This window comes from Siphateles boraxobius, unplaced genomic scaffold, assembly GCF_051911475.1.
Source record: "Siphateles boraxobius isolate OS27281-9 unplaced genomic scaffold, OSU_SipBor_1 6, whole genome shotgun sequence".
Classification (NCBI taxonomy): Eukaryota; Metazoa; Chordata; class Actinopteri; order Cypriniformes; family Leuciscidae; genus Siphateles; species Siphateles boraxobius.
In genome coordinates this window covers 18,344,350-18,364,426 of record NW_027509186.1, presented here as the reverse complement: position 1 = coordinate 18,364,426, position 20,077 = coordinate 18,344,350, and the positions used below count along the sequence as shown (strand labels likewise).

Genomic DNA, 20,077 nt, shown 5'->3' with positions numbered 1-20,077 from the left:
AATATTCAACATTATTATTGATCTGCCTTACTTCAGGTGGACGATGAAGCAATTTTTTTCTAGAAACAAACTTTGTTGTATTATTTTCATGTTATCACTGTGAAACTGCTTTCATACAATCTGTATTGCAAAAAGTGCTATATAAATAAAGGTGACTATTACACAATAAAGGTAATAAGGTACCCAACCGAACTAAGAAACCTCAATACTTGATGCACAACACACAATAACGGTAACAATCAGTAGATAGTTTGAGGATGAATGGGTCATTTTGAGTAGAAAGGTTTTATTTAAGTAGGTTTTATTAAATTGTATAATTTTGATACTTGTTTAAAGATTCATTGTAAACATAACAAACAATTCCAAGTAAAATGTACTTATAAGCTTAAGCTTTAATATCTACAAGCTTGAACTGAGATCTAATATAGAATTTCCTTTTTTTATTATTCTTGCCTGAACTAACTTTTGTAATGTAGAACTTTGAATTTTTTTTTTCCTGTAATATTCACTTCAACACAGAATAATTATTATCAGTCACAAAGGCAGTCTTACACAAGAACAGTCAAAAGTGAAGCTTAAGAAATAAGAAAATAATTACACTAAGTCACTGTCATGTCACTGTCATTATTCCTGTCTTGTGTTGTGTTCCCCTGTCTTGTGTTTAAGGACTCTTATGTTGAAGTGTGTTTCTGTCCCATTGTTTCTGTCTTTTTCTATTCCCATGTTCAGTTGCTGTTTCCCTTGTTGTCTTGCCTGCCTTGTTAGTTTCCATAGTTCCTTTTCATTCCCTTTCACCGACGCCACGCCGGTGACTGACGGATAGGAATCTCGCTAGAGGCCAATCTACTTCGAGTGAAACTAAACGAGCCAAAGCACATTGGCATGCAATCCTTTGCAGCAGCTGCTCTTCCACGCAGATCGGGTTTATAATGATCGCGGGATGGTCACGAACGCTGTATCGCGTGTCTGGGCATTGAACACTCTGAGGCAGCATTCGTGGATGAGTCATGCACCTATTGTGGGAAGATGACCATCTTGCAGCTACAGTCAAAACTCTCGTTCCTGCAAAGGGGCGGAGTCCCTGCGCCTCTGCCACGATCTAACCCTCCTCAGAGGGTTACTTTAGGCAGTAGTGTAGGTGACCTGAGGATCACGTAAGGAAGGATCAACCTTCCTCCCTCCCATGCTCCGCAGCCAGTAGAGCCGCCGAGGGAACACGCTGGACCATCCACGAGGTGTAGAGCGAGCCTTTGCTATGCAACTATGCCCTAACTCCACCTAGCGGGGAGAGACGTGGAGAGCCTTGTCGGACTTAACCGGCAAGGCTTAAATGGCCTGTGGGGAAGCCACTTCTGCTGTACATGCCATGGAGTTGTTGCAGGTTCATCGGGCCAAGGCACTAAAGGACCTGCACGAGAGTGGTCATAATCCCCAAGTTCTCCAGGAACTTCATGCCGCGACGGACCTCGCACTTTGTGCGATGAAGGTGATCACACGGTCGGTGGGTTGTGCGATGTCCACTATAGTGGTCCAGGAACTGGAGAAGAGTCCATCTCTGGCTGTGTCTGGCTGACATGAGGGAGACCAACAAAGTCAGGTATCTTAACTCCCCCGTGTGTCAGACCGGCCTCTTCGGCAATGTGGTCGAGAACCCAGCAGTTCTCGGCTGTACAGATGCAGACTGAGGCGATCAAACATACCTGATGCGACGGTTAGCTGCTGCCTCCACCCCACCGCCGGCTGCCCCTCAGTCTTCCTGCGACTGCCCTCGCTCCCGTGCCGCAGCAGCAGCCTCCACCTTAGCAGCGCCGAGGAGCCAGTTGTAGACAGGCCGCTTACCCTTGGCTGCCCTTCTGCCAAGAAGGGCAACAAAGCCTAGAGTTACCGGCCCTAGGACGGACGACCCGGAGATGCATGGGACTTCTCTTTGGGAGATGGTGATCGCACCACTCCCTCCCCCGGAAGAAGGCCGGGTGGTAAATCTTATGTTTCCTTTTGTTTGTGTTCTGCCGCTGGCATCAAAACCAGGAGTACCCAAATTTTCAATAAAAAAAAAGTTTCTTCCATCTCAGGGTCCGAAGAGAATCCCCACCACTCTCATTCACCTCTTTTATCACCAGCGGGTATCAGGGTAGGTTCGAGAACGCAATCAAGCCTCCTTCTGCCTCCACTGGCCCGTGGAACCAGGTAAGTGTTGCACAGCACACTCAGTCCCCGCTACGGGCCGCCTCCGAGAGAGAGCTGCACAAGCCGTCCCTGCATTCCACCTCGAAGCTATAAGTTAACGGTTGATTAGGACAAGATGCGTAATGTACCGTGCACAACAACAGCACACTTGTTTGTGGCTACGGCCTATGGTTGTAGGCCAACAGTAGGCTACTTTGTCACTGGAACTATATTTAACCTTACCAATATATCGCTCGACGACCGAACGAGTCTGCCAGTTTATGTAGGCCAGGTGTGTGTCTCAATCAGCTCGCTAGTTCAGTTTTCCACAAAGGGAGTCGGCCATTTTAAGGGCTGTCAATCGCAAAATCCTTCCAGTGCACTGAAACTTTCACTCCCTAAAAGGTTAGTCGTTAGACAACTCATAGCTAGACAGGTAGTGAACATAATGTAGTACAATATATAAACATTTATAATTAAATTTACGGCTGAAATGTTGCAGGGATATTTAACAATCAAAGTAGTTATCTTAATGTACTTTTAAAAAATATAAACAAATAATGGCTATATAGAGATATCTGTGCTGCTGTTGTTCATAAATGCCAGTACGTTGTATGAGGAAATTGCAACCCCGCAGAGCAAGAGAGGGGTGTGAGCAGTGCGTACACAAGCGTGATTGACACTGCTAAGACATTCCTCCTGGCTCTGATTGGTTGTTTCTGACCGGGAGCGGTTTATTTCTGCAAATGGCAATAGGACCACTGGGAGGAGCCAGAGGAGCTTGATTTTTTCACAGATAATCTGTCTCATATTCTACTGTCAGGACATAATGACAGTTTTAACAAATATGTAAAAAAAACTTACCTACAGCAGCTTTAATAGTTGCTGACTGTGTAACTGAATGTTTGTTTAAACAAACAGTGGTTACGTATAGTAGATTTTAAGGCAAAATAATTTTCATTGCATGATTTATAAACACCCACCAGTTTGAAAACACCCATTTACAATTTAAGCTAAAACGGCTTGCCATAATCCTTTCGGCACCATGTATTTAGGACACTTAAACTTACTTGTTTGTTTGTTGTGCCCATTCTCTCCTTCAAGTGGACAATATTATCTTGAATAAATGTAGAATAGAAGAAAAAAGAAAATAAATAAATTTTTGCACTATGACAATTCACCACCTTTGATGTCCTGTTTGTTGGTGTCTCACTCCTCAACAGAGGGTGGCAGTAGCACACTTCCATTACAACAAGAAAAATACGAGTGTCTAATACACACATTTGATGGGCTGATGATATTTTGTATTATTTTCTTACGTGCGTATATTCAAAAACATTCTATCTGATCCAGAAATTAAGCGTTTTAAAATGTCATGTATCTCTCGATCGTTATTTTATAGTTGTTGATTGTGTAACTGCACGCTATTTGCAAACAAACAGTTGTTACGTAGTTGATTGTAACTAAGGCAGCAATGTTTCATTTATGTCAAAAACCAACGTATAGAGTTACTATTAAATGCAAACATGTGGTCCAAAATGAAACGCTTCTGAAACGAAATCCAATGCATGGTGCATGGAGGAGGTATTTCAACGCTGAACATGTAATGTTTCCTCGATATTATCACATTCAAACCCCCAAAGTGTAAAACTAGTCCAGACATGACATTTACTAACGCATGTTTTTCTCAGGTTTGCCTTGAATCAAGAGCACTTCCTCTAGTTCATCATGTCAAGTACATATGTGACCTCCCTGAAAACCACAGGTTTCCCATGGGAAAGTTCCCCAAAGTCCTGGAGAGTCTGTTCAGAGATCAAGTCATAACAGATAAACAGGTTAGACATGTTTAGTGAATCTGTAACTTGCAGTAATACACATATTTGAATATGCATGTGGAATATGAATAGGCTACTTGACAAATCTTGTAGGTGTGGGCTCCTAAGATTGCCTCTAAAGGGCTTTTAGGATGTGTGCATACTGAGGAGTACCTGTCCAACTTCATTGGTGGAAAAATCAGTGAGAAAGATCAGAGGCGGACTGGATTTCCTTGGAGTTCTGGTTTAGTTCAACGCTGCAGATATGAAACAGGTATGTCATTTAGTATGTGCTGAAACTGTCGTGTGTACCTCAATAATGTCAGGGCCATTTTACCTCAAAATACAAATGTGTATATATTTTTGTATTCATATATTATTATAGCATTTATTAATATTTTGAATTAGGTTTTAGTTTAATCTAATATTTATATTTTATAGTTGCACCTTTATTTTATTTCGTAATAACAACACTGATATATATATATATATATATATATATGTATATTAGTTTTCCCTAAATACATTTAATTCCCTTAATATTACTATAAACATTTTTTTAAACAAGCATATACTACTGTAACATACATTTAAAATTATACTTTACAAATGAACTTTAAAATGTTGTCATCTTTTAATGTTTTTATTTTTTGCATTACAGTAGATCCTTTTTGTTATGAAAATAATGTCACAATGGAAGAAATCTTAATTTTCTTATGCAAAACGGGATGGAATATTAGACTTTTTTGTCTTTTTTTGCACTATGTGTTGATTGTTTAATCAATTCATTCATTTTGTTACTGAGTACTGAAGTCGTACTAGATTTGTAAAGCTACTGTATATTGCCATCTCCAGGTGGCACTGTGCTGGCAGGAGAGATCGCCATGCAGAGGGGACTGGCGTGCAGCACAGCCGGAGGGACCCATCATGCCTTCCCAGGCTACGGCGCAGGCTTCTGTCTGCTCAATGACTTGGCTGTGACTGCCAAACACTTGATGGGTGAGTCCGCATCCAAGAGGAAGATTCTCATCGTGGATCTGGATGTACATCAGGTACAACTTTTTTTTTTAGGAAGAATCTTTTTAGTCACCATAAAATAAAATAAAAATTGTATTTGTATGGAATATTGCAGTATTTATTATACATTATTTATCCGTGCACATTTTTTTTTTTAATGTGCCCTCATGGTCTTATAGTGACAGCTCTTCTCTTGATTAATCGGTTAAAAGATCACGATCTCCATTAAAACATTTTATTCCTAAATGACAACGATTCAGTAATGTCTATAAACCATTGACAAAATCATACTGGAACATTCAAATCTTCTTTGGCGCTGCCTCAGAGAAAACAGTTGTCAAGTTTGGGTATGAAACAGCTTCACAAACAGATAGGTTATCACAGAAGTACTGGAATAAAATTTATAATTCGGATATAAACACTGATGTCTACAGTAGTGATCAAATTGAGTAAATCACCTTTTGAAAGTAACATGGCGCTTTAAATAATGATGGTGTCCATCACATCCTTACACCAGTAGGTGGCGACAAGTGAAAAATGTATTTGTCATTGAATCATTCATTCAAGAGATTTGTTCAAAAACTTCATCTTTTTCATCTATGAATGATTCATTTATGAGTGTGTCATTGAGTCATTCATTCAAATTCTAATTCATTCTAATTTTCTTTAAAACAATTAATTCAAATGAATTAAACATTTTTAAATAGATTGTAGCAATTAAAGAATTAGTTCACCTCAAAATGAAAATTTCCTAATAATTTACTCAACCCAATTCCATCCAAGATATCCATGTCTTTCTTTCCTCAGTGGAAGAGAAATTAAGTTTTTTGAGGAAAACATTTCTGGATTTTTCTTCGAATAATGGACTTCAATGGCAAACACTGTTTTGAAGTCCAAATCCATGCAGTTTCAAAGGTCCTTAAAAAACTTATTTTCTCTTCCACTGAGGAAAGAAAGACATAGATATCTTGGATGGCATTGGGGTGAGTAAATTATTAGGAAATTTTCATTTTGAGGTGAACTACTCCTTTAACATTTTGTCAGAACCTCTAGTAAATTACATGTTATCTTGTTTGTTTGTTCAGAATCGGTGGAGAATCGTTATCTGTATTTGAAACCAAAATAATTGTGATTCTCAGTTCATCCAGAATCGTGCATATTCTCTGATGACGTGTTTACTGGCGGGACAACCTGTCACTTACATCAGATCGACCAATAGCAAACAGCAACAATCCAACCAACTAATCAATTCCTGATGGACAAAATCAAGTCCCGCCTAAGTTTCTTTCTATTTTGAGAAGCCCTTTCCCTCAGATATATGTCACAATAGGGAAGACAATTCTATAACAACGCCCATCCCAAATTCTTTTTTTGTGCTGACCAAAATGCTGTTGTTTTCCTGAATTATAGCAGATGTTTTCCTTTCCTGCGTTCACTAGGGTGATGGCACAGCATTCATCTTTAAGGACGAACCCAATGTTTTTACCTTCTCAGTGCATTGTGGGAAAAACTTTCCTTTGCGAAAGCAGCAGAGTGACCTAGATGTCAGTTTAGAGGATGGCACTGAAGACAAAGAGTATCTTTCCAAAGGTACTGTTTATTTCACTCTGACTCGCTTTGCACCTACACAAAAACATAAGCAGATCAGTTTTGACTTTTGAATACATTTGAATACATTAACATATATTTCTATTAAATAAGCCTATCTGTGGTACTATGGTAAAATGCATTAAGTCATTTCCTGTACAGTCCAGGAACACCTCTCTTGGTTACTGGAGACATTCCACCCGGATCTGGTGCTGTATGATTCTGGAGTGGATCCACACTGGGAGGATGAACTTGGAAGACTTCGTCTCACAGATGAAGGTCAATCATTCCACTCTATTATGCACATAGATCATATATCATAATAATCAAAGCAGTATTTTATGTAATTGACCCTTCAATGTCTGTCCATTTTACCCGACTTAGGCCTTTACCAGAGGGATCTTTATGTACTTCAGACAGTCATAAAAAAGGGCATCCCTGTGGCCACTGTCATTGGAGGAGGCTATTCAAGAGATATTGATCGACTGGCACGCAGGCACTCAATAATTCACAGAGCTGCTTCAAAGGTGATCGCAGAATGTATAATGAAAGTAACATGGTATTTAATGGACCTGAGTGAAATGAACATGGATATCATTGGTGTCTTGTACCAATATATATACAGTATTTATTCATTTTACTTTGTTTGATTTGAGTATTTTAATTGTTTTATTATAGCTTGCTATTATTTATTTAGTTTGACAATTGTTTGTCTCTTGATTGTGAGAAAACGTATGCTTTGTTATGATTTTTTTGACTGTAATTGTTTTTTTGTTCTTTAAAAAAAAACAGGGAAAACCGTTGCATGCTATGTTGCCGTTTTTTGTGTTGATGCTATTATGAAACAGGTGCTTTCTATAAACAGCAGTATTGCACTGTCAGAGGTTTATATGCTTTTAATGGTTCACATTTCTGCTCTTAGGTTTGGAGAGAATATGGACTTTAACTCCAGGATGGAAATGGACTGTGGATGCTAAACAAACTGAGATCATTGGGTACTGAGAGGGACCATATGAACATTTGCTGTGTGCCAATGCTATTGGATGCAATAGATTTCATGAATAAAAGAATTTTAAAAAATTCAAGCGCTAAATTATGTTGGTCCTCATTTAGTAATGTATTATATATATATATATATATATATATATATATATATATATATATATATATATATATATATATATAATATAGGTTGGGTTTTACAATGTTTAAAAAAATTTTTACTTGTCTGCTAAAATTACATTTTTGCTTATTATTATAAAAATAATATTTAAATAATTTCAAAAAATGATAGTGAAGTAATTACATCTGAGGGGCTGTTTACACGACACCATTTTCAACAAAAAACGTAAAACTTTTTTTAATTTGTTTCATTTATTTTACTGCAGAAATACATACAGAAATGTTACGTAACGTAAAACTTATGCGTTTTGGCCATTCATTTACACGGCAACGGTGTGTTTGGTAGCTGAAAACGTTAAGTGCGCGTTTTTAAAAACGGTCTCAGTGTAAACAACAAAATAAAATAATTTCTGTAAAAATGATGACGTTCTCCACATGCGTATTATGTGTTAAATCTATAGCATTTCATCGCCATCTAACGGCTTGGCAGCAGAATACAGCTTTTTTAGTCATTTTCGCGGATCAATGTGAACGGGATCGTTTTGACAAACGTTTTGCTTTTGTATGTGGGAAAAAAACTTATTTTTAAGCATATCGTTGTCATGTAAACGTACCCTTAATTGAAGCCAGTGGGTCAGATAAAAACAGTGCTTTTATTATTTTATTTTTTAATAATAAAAATAATTCTTAATAAAGCAGTTTCCCATAAGCTGTGTTTTATAAATTATATTATAAAATACTTTTAAATACATTTTCACTAAAAAGTCAATTAATTTTTGTAGGTCTGATTAAAATAAAAATGGTCTTATATTAGTTTTAATATAATACATGCATTTTCAAAAAAGAGTATTCTACAAAGTTTTTTGACTCATTATTATTATTAAGAAGAAGAATTCAAATATTTCAAGCAACTGTAAAAAATGTCCTCTGTTACTAAAAAGACAGAAAAAGCCAATAGGTCAGATAAAAACAAAATATACTGCATTTATTAAATTTAAGTCAAAAATACACATAAAAATGGTTCCAGTTTATAGGAAAATTAAAGACATTTGTTGTGACAATGATATAGTCAGGTTACACAAATACAAACAATTCACAACAAGACGGCACAAACATGTTTCAATTGTTCAAGTTTTCAAGATGGAAATCCATGTGCAATCGATTAAAAAGCAGCAAACTAGTTAAAATCGTGTTTAAAAGCTTCAGACCACAACACAACTGCTTTATGGTAATACTATCAACACAACAACTACACAGACAAACTAGCGAAGATAACTCTAGTTATGTGCTCACATTGTTTGGTTCAGAAAAATTATGTGCTATGCTTTCTGTTCCAGGCAGGCATTGCTTAAGACAGTAAACAGTGATACACCATTAAAATCAGTGCAAGTTAAGTAAATTATTTGTAACTTTAAACTGAATGCAACAAAACTAGACTAATGCCAAATTTAGTATAGCAGTTTTCATAGTACAACTAGCTTTAGTGTTACAATCAGGACCAACAATGGTCACATCAGAGCATCAATACCTCGCTTGTTATTGCCATTGATACTGAACAGCTAATATTTAATATTAGCTCTCTGGTCCCAATACTTAAAATCTCAAACTAAAATGTTAAAAGACATCAAAAAAGATATTATAAATTAAACCAGACCTTTAAAATGAGATTTAAACCTTCCAAACTTGGACCTTCTCAGCCACCACGCACCAATTGGCGTGGTCCAAGTATGTGTGCAGAACATGGAGCTCCTCAACGTGGTTTTGGATCAACTGCGTTAGTTCTCCTTCCCTGAATACATGGTAGTACCGCAGACAAGAGTCCTTCATCTGTTCGCTGCTCCGTCCATTCATCCCCTCGGTTGATTTTCCATCTACCTCCACGTGTTCTTCAAGATTCGACTGATCCTCCTGGTAGGACACCAAGTCGGGCAGTGGAACTGAGGAACAGTCATGGACAAGCTCCACAGGAACAGTCTCATTTCCATTCCCAACACTTCTGTTGTTGATTTTCTGGACCCGTTCGTGAGCGTCTGAGATGAAAACGTCTTCTTCTAGACTGGTCCTGGAAGAGGAAGAAAAGAGGCTGGACATCTGCCTGAAGAGGCCTCTACTACTAGCTCGTCGGCTTCTGCTTTCCGTCGCTTCATCGACAGGAGTTTGTAAACTGCTGGAAGAGGAGCGGGACATGGCCAGGCTGCCGAAGTCCAGCACAGAATCCAAAGATCTGGAGAAGAACCAAAGCCTTGGTTGTTTCTGCTGACTGGGGCTGATCAGGTCGCCCTCATCCACCATGGAGGATGTGCTCTTTACTTTCCTGTGCTTGTCGCTTGAAGCGCTGTCGTCGCTGATGCTTTGGGTTCCGTTGACTCGCTGTCTGGTTTGGCCGAGTACTCTGAGAGCAGGAGATAAAGGTGGATTGGGGTTCCAGGGAACGAAGATGTCCTGCTTTTCAAACTTGCGCCTCTTCTGCTCCATTGCCCAAACGTAAATCATGATCCGCCCTCCCACGCGCAGGGTGCGAGCCATCTCTTTTATTGCTCGGATACGCCGTTCTTTGGTGGACATGTGGTGGATGACTAAGCAATTGAAAAAAATTGTGGTTATACTTTATTTTTGATGGTCCACTTTAGACATTTTACTAACCATAGGTAACTTTGCAACTACATGTCAACTAACTCTCATTAAAGTATTAGTAGACTACTGGGTTAGGTTAGGTGTTAGGGTTAGTCAAATAAGTAGACATGTACAGTAGTCAACATTTGAAGTGGATCAAAACCTTTAATCAAAGTTATACATGAATTTTGAACAAAACCCATTCTTGTCTTAGGATACCTTTGATCCACTTCAAATGTTGACTACTGTAGTTGCAAAGTAACTTCCAGTTAGTAGAATATCTGTTGGGGGAGCATCATAATAAAGAGTTAGCATATATTAAGCAGACAGTCTATTAATCTCGAAATCACTAGACTGTAAATCAATGACTTATGAATACCATTTCCGTAACACTTTATTTCGATGGTCCACTTTAGAAATTCTTCTATAATAAACTTTGCAACTACATGTCAACTGACCATCATTAGAGTACCAATAGACTGTCTGCTTAATATCTGCTAACTCTTTATTATGATGCTCCCCCAACAGATATTCTACTGACTGGAAGTAACTTTGCAAATGTCAACTTATTCTATTAACCCAAACACTAACACCTAACTGAACCTAGCAGTCGACTAATAATCTAACGAGAAGTAGTTGACATGTAGTTTCAAAGTTACTTAAAGTATAATGTCTTAAGTGGACCATCGAAATAAAGTGTTACCGAAATGGTATTCATAAGTCATTGATATCCAGTCTAGTTATTTTGAGGAATAGCTTGCCCCAAAAATTACATTTTGTTATTTTGTATTTCTAAATGCTTTTGGCATGTATGCAATACATTTTATGAAACAATATGTTATTTAGTCGAGAGATATATTTATGTCCTCTTTTTAAATAATGTAATGTATCCTAATAATGTATACATTAACTGTTGGGTTTTACAAAGTAGTAGATAATTAATTATTAGTCTGTTGGTATTGCATTTTTGTCTCATTTTTATTATTAATCATCTTCATTATAATAGTAAATACTAACAACAATAATATATTTTAATTAAAATAATTAAATTGAATTTTTTTTAATTATTATACATAGTGAAAAGGGTCATTATTAGGGTCATAATTTTCAATTAAATTTTATTTTAAATATATTATTTAAAAAACAAAAATATATTGATTCAGTAAATCAATTCCATCTTAAAATATAATTCAATTAATTTAAATTTAGCGTATTATTATTATCATCATTATTTTTATAATTATTATAAATAGTGAAACGGTAATTATTTCAGAGTTACAAATTCAATAATAATAAGCAGCACATTGAGATTGAGAGGGGTTGCCAGGTGACCCAGCAGTAAAGCCTGACAACAAATACTCCCAGGCCTCTTCCAAGAACCCCTGATCTCCTGTAGCCTAGTAACACCTCTTGTTTCCTCTACCTCATAAAGCTTAAATAAACCTATATAACTGCTCCATTTTGAGTTAATAGCATCATTACCAGCAGATTGAAATTAAATGGCTTGATCAAGGAAATACTGGTATGTTAATTTGGTTGTATCACATGAAATGTGCTCCTATGAACATACATCCTCAATGATCATTATGCTAATTATCCCATCTCAGAGCTTATCAAGCTGTAATGTACAGAATATGTCTGCACTAGATGTTCCTTTTAAAGCAACATGACCTTTTACAGTTCCAGTACATTCTGCACTAAAATAAAACGAAGTCAATAAAAAATATATTTTAATAAAATGTGACATTCATAATAATAATTTCCAAGTTAGGAATGAAATAATTTTTTACAATAATTGGTGTAACCAGATCTACTCTCCGAACGGGATTCGAACTGGGATAAATGGCATGGGAGTCGGGCGTGCTAACAAGGACACTAAAGACCGCAGCTGCTAGCATCAGTCGCTAGCGCGCCTCTTGAGGCCCGGGGAGTGAGGTTTACATGCACAGCTCTTACTGGCCTAAATCCATACACGGGGATGGGAATTTAGAACCATCTTGGAACTGAATGTTTTTAAGTTCTGTTAATGCTAGCTGGTTGCACACAACAAAAAACACACACAGTGCCTTTTATGAGTTGATCCCTCCATTGACAGCTATGGGACTACTACTTTGATAATTCAAAAAGTTCATAAAGAGATAGTAAAAGTAATCCATATGAATTTAGAGGTTTAGTTCAAATTTTCAGAAGAGACATGATTGCTTTATATGAAACAAATTGAATTTAGGTTTTTATTTACATATAAACATTTATGAACTCAAACATCAGCTGTGGTAAACGGAAGCTCAAGCATGTTCACTTGACGCGCTACAACCAATTAAGTTAATTCTCGTGTTACGCAGCACCTTTGAGCTTCAGCAAGAACCAACGAGGTTCATTCTCGAGTTATGCAGCACGTTTGAGATTCAGCAAGAACCAGTGAACTAAATCATTAAGTGGAATCAAAATAAGAACCTAAATGAATCCACCTGAATGTTTTAGGACATTTATGTTGATGCATTACCTGCAATGGAGAGCACGGAGTCAAAACAGCCGTCTCTGTAGGGTAAACGCAGGCCGTCGCTGAGCTGCACCTCGTGACCTTGACTCCATGCAGAGTCCACCAACGGACGACACACGTCACAGCCCAACTTGAAGATTTCCTCATTGATGTGCAGATATTTGCCATTTCCACATCCTGTAATAATTTTAAAAAGAATCAGTGCATAAAATTCATAAAATAGTTCATCATGAATGATTAACTGGGCTGTTTTTCCCAGTGTCGTACTGTAATAACTTTGGTGCCCATTCATCCTTATTAAACTTTAATATGAATAATTGCATTTCCTTTCAGGCAACGGTGAAGTAAAAGCTGTTGACAAAGTCTCTGTGAGATAACGGGCCATTACTCAGAGGGTTTTTTTTCCAAGCAAAAGAATAAAGACAAGATTAAATGGGTTTCTTTTAGCAGTAGGAGTGCAAATCATCCGTTAAAACGTGACAACGGTCGTTTACAAAGCAAGCGGACTGTAAAATGCTTCTGAGAGTTTTAGTTCTCATTTGAAAGAAAAATATCAAACATGAAGCCTTACCGATGTCAGCCACGATGCTGCCGGGCTCCTGCTCTAACAGGAACTGTTTGACCTTGGGCCAAGCTTTGTAGCGGCTGTCGTTGAAGTAGGGTGCGATCCTCTGGTACACGCTGTGAACATGGTCTCTCTCCAGCTGGCTGGCAGCCTCGTCCATGCTGCTCTCTATTAAACCCCACCAAGCATCTTCACCACTTAGCCAGACAGAGACAGGAACAGAGAGGGAGGAGGCGAGACAAAATCAGACCTAAAGATTGAGCCGCCCTGTGTTTAATGGTTTAGTTCTGCAGCTATTTAAAAAAAAAAAAATGAAACCAATATGCCACTTTGATTGGTTGCTTCTATACAGCAGCACAATCTTATATTTATATATACCTGGGTGAACAACATGAAAACTGTCAAGAATTCTTATATTTCACCACAAAATGAAAGAAATAAATAATAAAAAACAACCCTACTTTTAGGGCCTATTTATTAATATTTTTTGCATTGAGATAAATAGCTTAATCTAAAATGTTATTCTAAATGTACAACAAATTATGATGTATTTGTTACCATTTGTTTGGAAGGAAGGAAGGAAGGAAGGAAGGAAGGAAGGAAGGAAGGAAGGAAGGAAGGAAGGAAGGAAGGAAGGAAGGAAGGAAGGAAGGAAGGAAGGAAGGAAGGAAGGAAGGAAGGAAGGAAGGAAGGAAGGAAGGAAGGAAGGAAGGAAGGAAGGAAGGAAGGATGGATGGATGGATGGATGGATGGATGGATGATTGGATGGGATTGGATGGGATGGGATTGGATGGAGTTTTTCTGATTTTGATATTAAGCAAGCGCCTGTGTACTTTGGAAATGTAATCAGAAACTGAAATGTTTCTGATTAAATCTTTATTTTCCTCCTTTTCAGGTAAAATCGTTTTGTAAATTGTTGCTCTTCTGCCACTTGACTGCACCAGCACAGACAGATGCGGACGTCGCCTCTTCACAGCAGCACATCTGTTACCAGATATCCAATACAACAGCATCATGCTTCACAATCAACACACAGCTGTTCATCATTTCCCCACCTCCAAACACACACTACACCTCCCTCAACAAGGACCTCACAAACAAAGCTTTGAAGAAGAAACAGTCAGAGATTTCTGTGCTTCTATCATATCCCGTAATTGAAATGCAGAGTGGACGCCTCTTTTCAAACCGCGCTGATCTGTTTACAAAGCCTTGACTGTCATATAACCGATGCTCCTGAAACTAAACGCATCAGCTTTGCAGGTTTTGTTTATTCATTTATTTATTGTCAAGTATGTGACATATGACATCAGATGAATTTGAAACAGGGATGTGCTCAGCTGTAAAAGTAGACTAATTGCCTTTGAGAAGTGAAGTCGTGGATCAATAAAAGAACATTTCGAAGCAAATCCACATTCAATGCTGATCTACTCTCCTGCATTTCAATTGGCAAGGTTCAGTCAATAATCACATGGTCTGGCCAGCAAATTGATGAGACCTTCATGTGGGCCGCCAGAAGGACATGTCTGCAAAGGTTTTTATACCATTTTCACAATTACAAAAATGACCAGAATCTATAAAGGGTGCTTTTTGATTGTGTAACAAAGCCATTGTGAATAAGTGATTCACCTTTTGGGATACTTTTACGAAAAAATGATTATCTTGTTATTTCATAATGCCTCAGTGGTTTGGTGTAGTCTGATTACTGATATGTAAAAACAGAAAGGCTCTTCGGTTGAATCACAAGCTGCCCTAAAGGGGAAACTCCACTGCTGAAATCACAGATGAGCCATAAGAGACAAGACAACAGCATGTGGGCTGATCGTATATGTGTGCAATTTGGTGTGTGATTTGCTGACTGAAATACGGAAATTAAAACAGAAATGGAAGAAAAATTGGCAAGCAAGATGATGGTTATTTTTGGAAGTGTCTTGGCTTGCATAATGTATCTTTTAAAGCCAATATAAATTCACAATGCAATTTCGTAATGCATGTTGCGAACTTATCATCTTCAATTTAATGATGTGATCACAGCTACATGCTAAGAAAGTTATTTTTCTGTGGTCACGAAAAATATCCTTTCTGAAAATTAGCCTAGTAGACGATCAACACTGAGTGTTCGCTGGACGAACAGATTAATTGAGCTAATTTTAATTAATTTAGCCTTTTGAGCTAATTTGCTACACAAAATGTTCCCTATTATGCTTTTTCGGATATTACCTGTCATGTAATGTGTAATATGGCTGTTTGTTAATGTCAAAATCTGCCAAGTTTAAAAAATATATAAATGCCGAGGAAGCTCCTGAGCAGAAATCAGATATGGTATTGGTAATGAGAGTTTCATTTCCGAGACCAATCACAACAGACTGGCCAATCAGAGCAAAGCAGGCTCTCAGAAAGGAGGAGTTTGAAGAGACCGAATCCTTGATTGAACCGTTTCAGACACTGTGAGAAAAAAAGGGTGATGCTGCAGTGTACATAACGAATGAATTATGGTGTTTTTTAGACCTTGCATGCATCTAAACCTATTCAAGGAGATGTCCAAAAACAAAATTAGGAGCCTTTAAAATAGCATAATAGAGGCACTTTAATAGAGCCCTTTTAGAAAGTAAACAATAATAACTGAAAAAGGCTGCATTTACATAGATTCTCTCTACTTGGCAAAATATCCGTTTTCTGAGAAGTCATTTAGACTTGTGCTGCCTCTCTGGCCTTGAGAGTCTTGTCAACAAGCAAGCAATATTAAAGGTCGTCCAGCACACGCTGCATCAAATAAAGAGATAGCGGATGCCGACCTTAAATGTCACCTAACTGAAAGATGTCAACTAGTGTCTCTCAAACACACCTTTGGAAAATATCAAACCTCCATCAAAGCAAAACCGTTTCGGTGACTTTCTCAAGCCCTTCCGTTTTGAGCATTATGATTTCACCTCTCTTAGTACCCTGCCGTTGAGCACGCTGAGGGTCCCTCATTACGAGACTATTTTAAGATCACACCCGCTGACAGAAGGATGGGAGAGTTAGACGAGACGTAGATTGCATCTGATTGTCTCTTCAATTCATTAAAATGCTCAACTCGACAGGCCTTATTTAAGCAGCTGCAAGGGGGATGTTTTCAGCATACTGAACAGCGGCATCTAAATTTAGAAACAGGCAATACCCACCTGACCACTATTCTCTTACAGAGAAACAGCGGGTCTGGCTCATGGAATGAACGATAAAGAGTTTTATTGTTCAGTAATATATCCGCTGATAGATTTACTACTCCATGCAAGTTTCCCATAACTGATGATTTAGAACTTAAAAAGCTCGGCCAAGATAAATCTAAGCATTGCTTATTCTTATAAGATAAGAATGCTTTATATTAAAAACATATTAATACAGTGTAGTACGCCTATAGATACTAGCCCGAGTATGCATGTCAAGCCTGAGTAAGATGTCAGGAGCTGAACATGACGAAGCTGAATACAGCAATATTTCCCAACTGTTCAAAATAAAAATGCTAAATAGGGTGGCCATCTGTCCAGTTTTAGATCGCACAGTCTGGTTTTAAAATGTCCTTCTACCTGCACACCCGGACACTCATTTGTCATCCTTATAAGATCATCACTATTTAACACTTTATTCAATGGTGTATAATTAATCAATTAAAATGTAATAATTTAAAACATAGACAAGGTTTAAGCTAATATAGGTGACGTACATTTTAGACACAATATCGTCAAAATTGAGTGTTTTGCTCCAAAATAGTTTCAAACGGAATCAGAGCAAAATGTTTCCATCTCTGATCAACACCGTTGTGTTTCGTTCCTAAAATGATTGATTCAATGACCCAATCACATATTCACTTGCTTCGTTCCTGAATGAATCAGCTGTTTTGAAACAATCAGTTGAATTAACCAATTCCTACATCTCAATGTCCATAATATCCATCCTAAACAGTAAGTGAGATTAAACAAGTGTGTCCCAAAGCATAGCAGTATGTTGAAATGGCTATTTTGGTGGATTTTTAAGGCGTTGATCCGTGCTCACTATAACAGCTAATATTGCCCACAACCCATTGTGCTTTGGAGGAGGATTTGGTTCAGAACTACAAAAAAAACTACAAAACATGGAAGATGTGCGAGAACTACAGTTAAGTAGAGAGGTTTAGATAAAGGGGTTTGAGTGACTAATAATAAACATTTAAGCTGATAAAAAAATATTTATTTAATGTTATCCGTGTTAGATTTCAACTGCAACAACAACGTGAACTTTTATAAAAATCCGTTTGGCCAATAACTTTTAAATGCATCGTTATGCATGAATATGAGGAGTCTCCGCATGAAAGACAAGCGACAACAGATCAACGTGCTTCTGGATTTCTCTCTAATACAGTAGGAAATTTAATTAAATGGAGGATTTTGTCTTTGACAAGATGATTGACAGGTCAGTTTTCGTGACAGGATGCCTGTAACTAAGCGACAGAGAGCAACCATTAAATACGCTATGTTATGATGTGATAGTATGTCCCAAAGCTTGTAAAAAGTATGTACTCAAAAGTATGTACTTTTTCTTCACAAAAAGAGTATATACTTTTAGGGCGTATTATAAGTAGGTGAATTGAGAAGCAGCAAATTAATTAACGATTCATTTATTAAAAAGTGACTTGTTGCCAACTACTGGAGTACATTTTTTTCCAACATTTCACATTTCTATATTCAACATATTTTTATTTAAAACTTGATTAATCGTATTACACTATTCTGTGTAAATCATCTAAATGCCACTTCAGATGCAGCTTCCGTGCCACATCTGCAGTGAAAAGATTGATTTTGTGTCATTTCATTAGATAGGTAACAGCCCTATAATGTCTTATGCTAATTGCATTTATTTATTTATTTGTTATTCATTTTAATAAGCACAAAAAAATTATTTATTTCAGTAAAAATTGTAAATATCATGTTATATTTTTATGTAAGTAAGTGGTGTAAAAATTACTCAGTGCAAAATTAACCATTGTGTTATGTTTGGTGTGTTGCAGACTGGGTACCGTGGGCCGCTCTGTGCCAGAAAGTCTGGGGTCACTTTTTAGTCCCAGTCCACCCCTGCATATAAGACATTTACAGCAATCAGTAAATGTACATGATGTCATCAGTATTCTCAAAAGTGCTTGATTAACATATGTAATTGTGTGAGTGAGTGAGTGAGTGAGTGAGTGAGTGAGTGAGTGTGGCCTGGTAAACCCTACATTATGGGGACAAAATGTCCCCACAAAACGAAATCCGTCTCCTTGTGGGGACCTTTTTCGGTCCCCATGAGGAAAATAGCTCATAAATCATACTAAGTGGTGTTTTTTTGAAAATGTAAAAATGCAGAAAGTTTTCTGGGATGGGTAGATTTAGAGTAAGGGGGTAGAATACAGTTTCTACAGTATAAAAATCATAATGTCTATGGAAAGTCCCCATAAAACATGAAAAGAAAACATGAGTGTGTGTTATGCACATATGTTTATAACACACATGCGCACATGTACATGATCTCAGTTAAATATCAGGAACTTGATAATTTATTCATTCATTAATTCATGTTTGGGAATCATTATGAAATGGACACATCATCATGTTGATCCCTGACGAACCTGTATGACTAAAGTTTAAAAGCCAGCAGAAGAGCTTCTTCAGAAAGGTAATTTTCATTAAATAAACATGCATTTCACAAACAGGCGTTTCTGTTTATCTTCATGCGCAAACTACACAAGACCGTCATTCAGCGTGAACGGATAACGACAATCAAAGCATTTGTTCCAGTCGAAAGTTTTATCCAATGTATATTTGCAACGCAAGAATCAGATCCATATGAATCAAACCTACCTTTCCCCTCTCAAGGCTGCAGTCGCAGAGACATCAAAACCGACGGGAGGTTGTTCCTGTAATTCGCCACATAACATTCACTTGAAAATAAAACACATGGATAAAACATCGACACCCCACACAGACTGTGTGCAACCGACCGGTTCAGGGTGCACACTGGGGATGTGTTAATAAATACATGCTCACTACACTCGACCCCTAATCTGGAGTGATGTCCGATTCGCGAACAAATAGTTCATATGAACCGGTTCTTTTAATGTTTCGGTTGAACCGATTCTCAAATGAATACATCTCTTATATTAAAAGTTGCTGATTTTTCGCCAGAGTATCTTGGAAGTTACTGAATAAAGTGTGAATAAAATGGTTGACTGACTAAGTAGTTGTTGGTATAATATTACTCAAAAAGGTTGGGAAAACACTTTTCAATATACACCAAACTGGAGCACACAGATAGACTACTTAACTACAATCTAAACACAGTCAAAAACGTAGTCATACACGGAAGTATTTAACTGTAAATGTCACTTATGAGATTTCCGGGAACATTGTGATGAATCAAACGAATTGAATAATTTCAGCAAACCGAAAGAATCGACTCGTTTAAATGAATCGGATATCGCTATGTACTACTAGACGGATGAGAGAATTTAATGAGAGCGCAGGGAACACAGGACTAGTCCGCGGCGTAACATCCCCACTCCGATTGGTCAGCACAGTCACGTGACCCCAGAACAACAATAGACACTGTGACACATGGCAAATGATTAAGGCTAAGCAGGATTTTCATCTACTTAAGGATGATTCAGACTTTTACTACAGTGTGTTATGCGAGACAATGGTGTAA

General features: G+C 37.5%; 2 protein-coding genes across 7 annotated transcripts; one reads left to right on the top strand and one right to left on the bottom strand.

Annotated features, from left to right (window-relative positions):
- Nucleotides 1–3,407: 3,407 nt before the first annotated feature.
- hdac12 (histone deacetylase 12) lies at nt 3,408–7,677 on the top strand. Of its 3 annotated transcripts, none has more exons than XM_077208035.1 (8): nt 3,408–3,769; nt 3,858–4,001; nt 4,095–4,254; nt 4,836–5,032; nt 6,437–6,587; nt 6,747–6,863; nt 6,969–7,111; nt 7,507–7,677. In XM_077208035.1, exons 1-8 carry the CDS (start codon nt 3,641–3,643, stop codon nt 7,528–7,530), a joined length of 1,065 nt encoding a protein of 354 aa, XP_077064150.1. In that variant the 5' UTR covers nt 3,408–3,640; the 3' UTR covers nt 7,531–7,677. The 3 variants fall into 3 exon arrangements, with proteins under 3 accessions (XP_077064150.1, XP_077064153.1, XP_077064152.1); XM_077208038.1 differs by having other exon boundaries at nt 3,409–3,485; XM_077208037.1 differs by having other exon boundaries at nt 3,500–3,769; nt 4,836–4,979; nt 6,492–6,587.
- A 988-nt stretch (nt 7,678–8,665) lies between these two features.
- Nucleotides 8,666–19,444, bottom strand: trmt9b (tRNA methyltransferase 9B). 4 transcript variants are annotated; one of them, XM_077208032.1, is made up of 5 exons: nt 19,234–19,379; nt 18,414–18,468; nt 13,391–13,581; nt 12,823–12,996; nt 8,666–10,282 (listed from the first exon to the last, which is right to left on the bottom strand). In XM_077208032.1, the coding sequence occupies exons 3-5, from the start codon at nt 13,542–13,544 to the stop codon at nt 9,375–9,377; spliced, it is 1,236 nt and encodes a 411-aa protein (XP_077064147.1). In that variant the 5' UTR covers nt 13,545–13,581; nt 18,414–18,468; nt 19,234–19,379; the 3' UTR covers nt 8,666–9,374. The 4 variants fall into 4 exon arrangements, with proteins under 4 accessions (XP_077064147.1, XP_077064148.1, XP_077064146.1 ...); XM_077208033.1 differs by having other exon boundaries at nt 13,391–13,573; nt 19,234–19,354; XM_077208031.1 differs by lacking the exon at nt 18,414–18,468 and having other exon boundaries at nt 19,234–19,444.
- Between the last annotated feature and the right edge of the window lie 633 nt (nt 19,445–20,077).

Bases quoted from the DNA above. Each gene is read 5' to 3' on its own strand.
- hdac12 (XM_077208035.1), top strand. From the start codon at position 3,641: ATGTTTCATTTATGTCAAAAACCAACGTATAGAGTTACTATTAAATGC. The intron at 4,002-4,094 runs GTTAGACATGTT...CAAATCTTGTAG, and splicing joins AAGTCATAACAGATAAACAG to GTGTGGGCTCCTAAGATTGC. The intron at 7,112-7,506 runs GTGATCGCAGAA...TTCTGCTCTTAG, and splicing joins TTCACAGAGCTGCTTCAAAG to GTTTGGAGAGAATATGGACT.
- trmt9b (XM_077208031.1), bottom strand. From the start codon at position 19,310: ATGTTATGTGGCGAATTACAGGAACAACCTCCCGTCGGTTTTGATGTC. The intron at 13,582-19,233 runs GTAGGTTTGATT...TGTCTGGCTAAG, and splicing joins GCAGCCTTGAGAGGGGAAAG to TGGTGAAGATGCTTGGTGGG. The intron at 12,997-13,390 runs GTAAGGCTTCAT...AAATTATTACAG, and splicing joins CAGCATCGTGGCTGACATCG to GATGTGGAAATGGCAAATAT.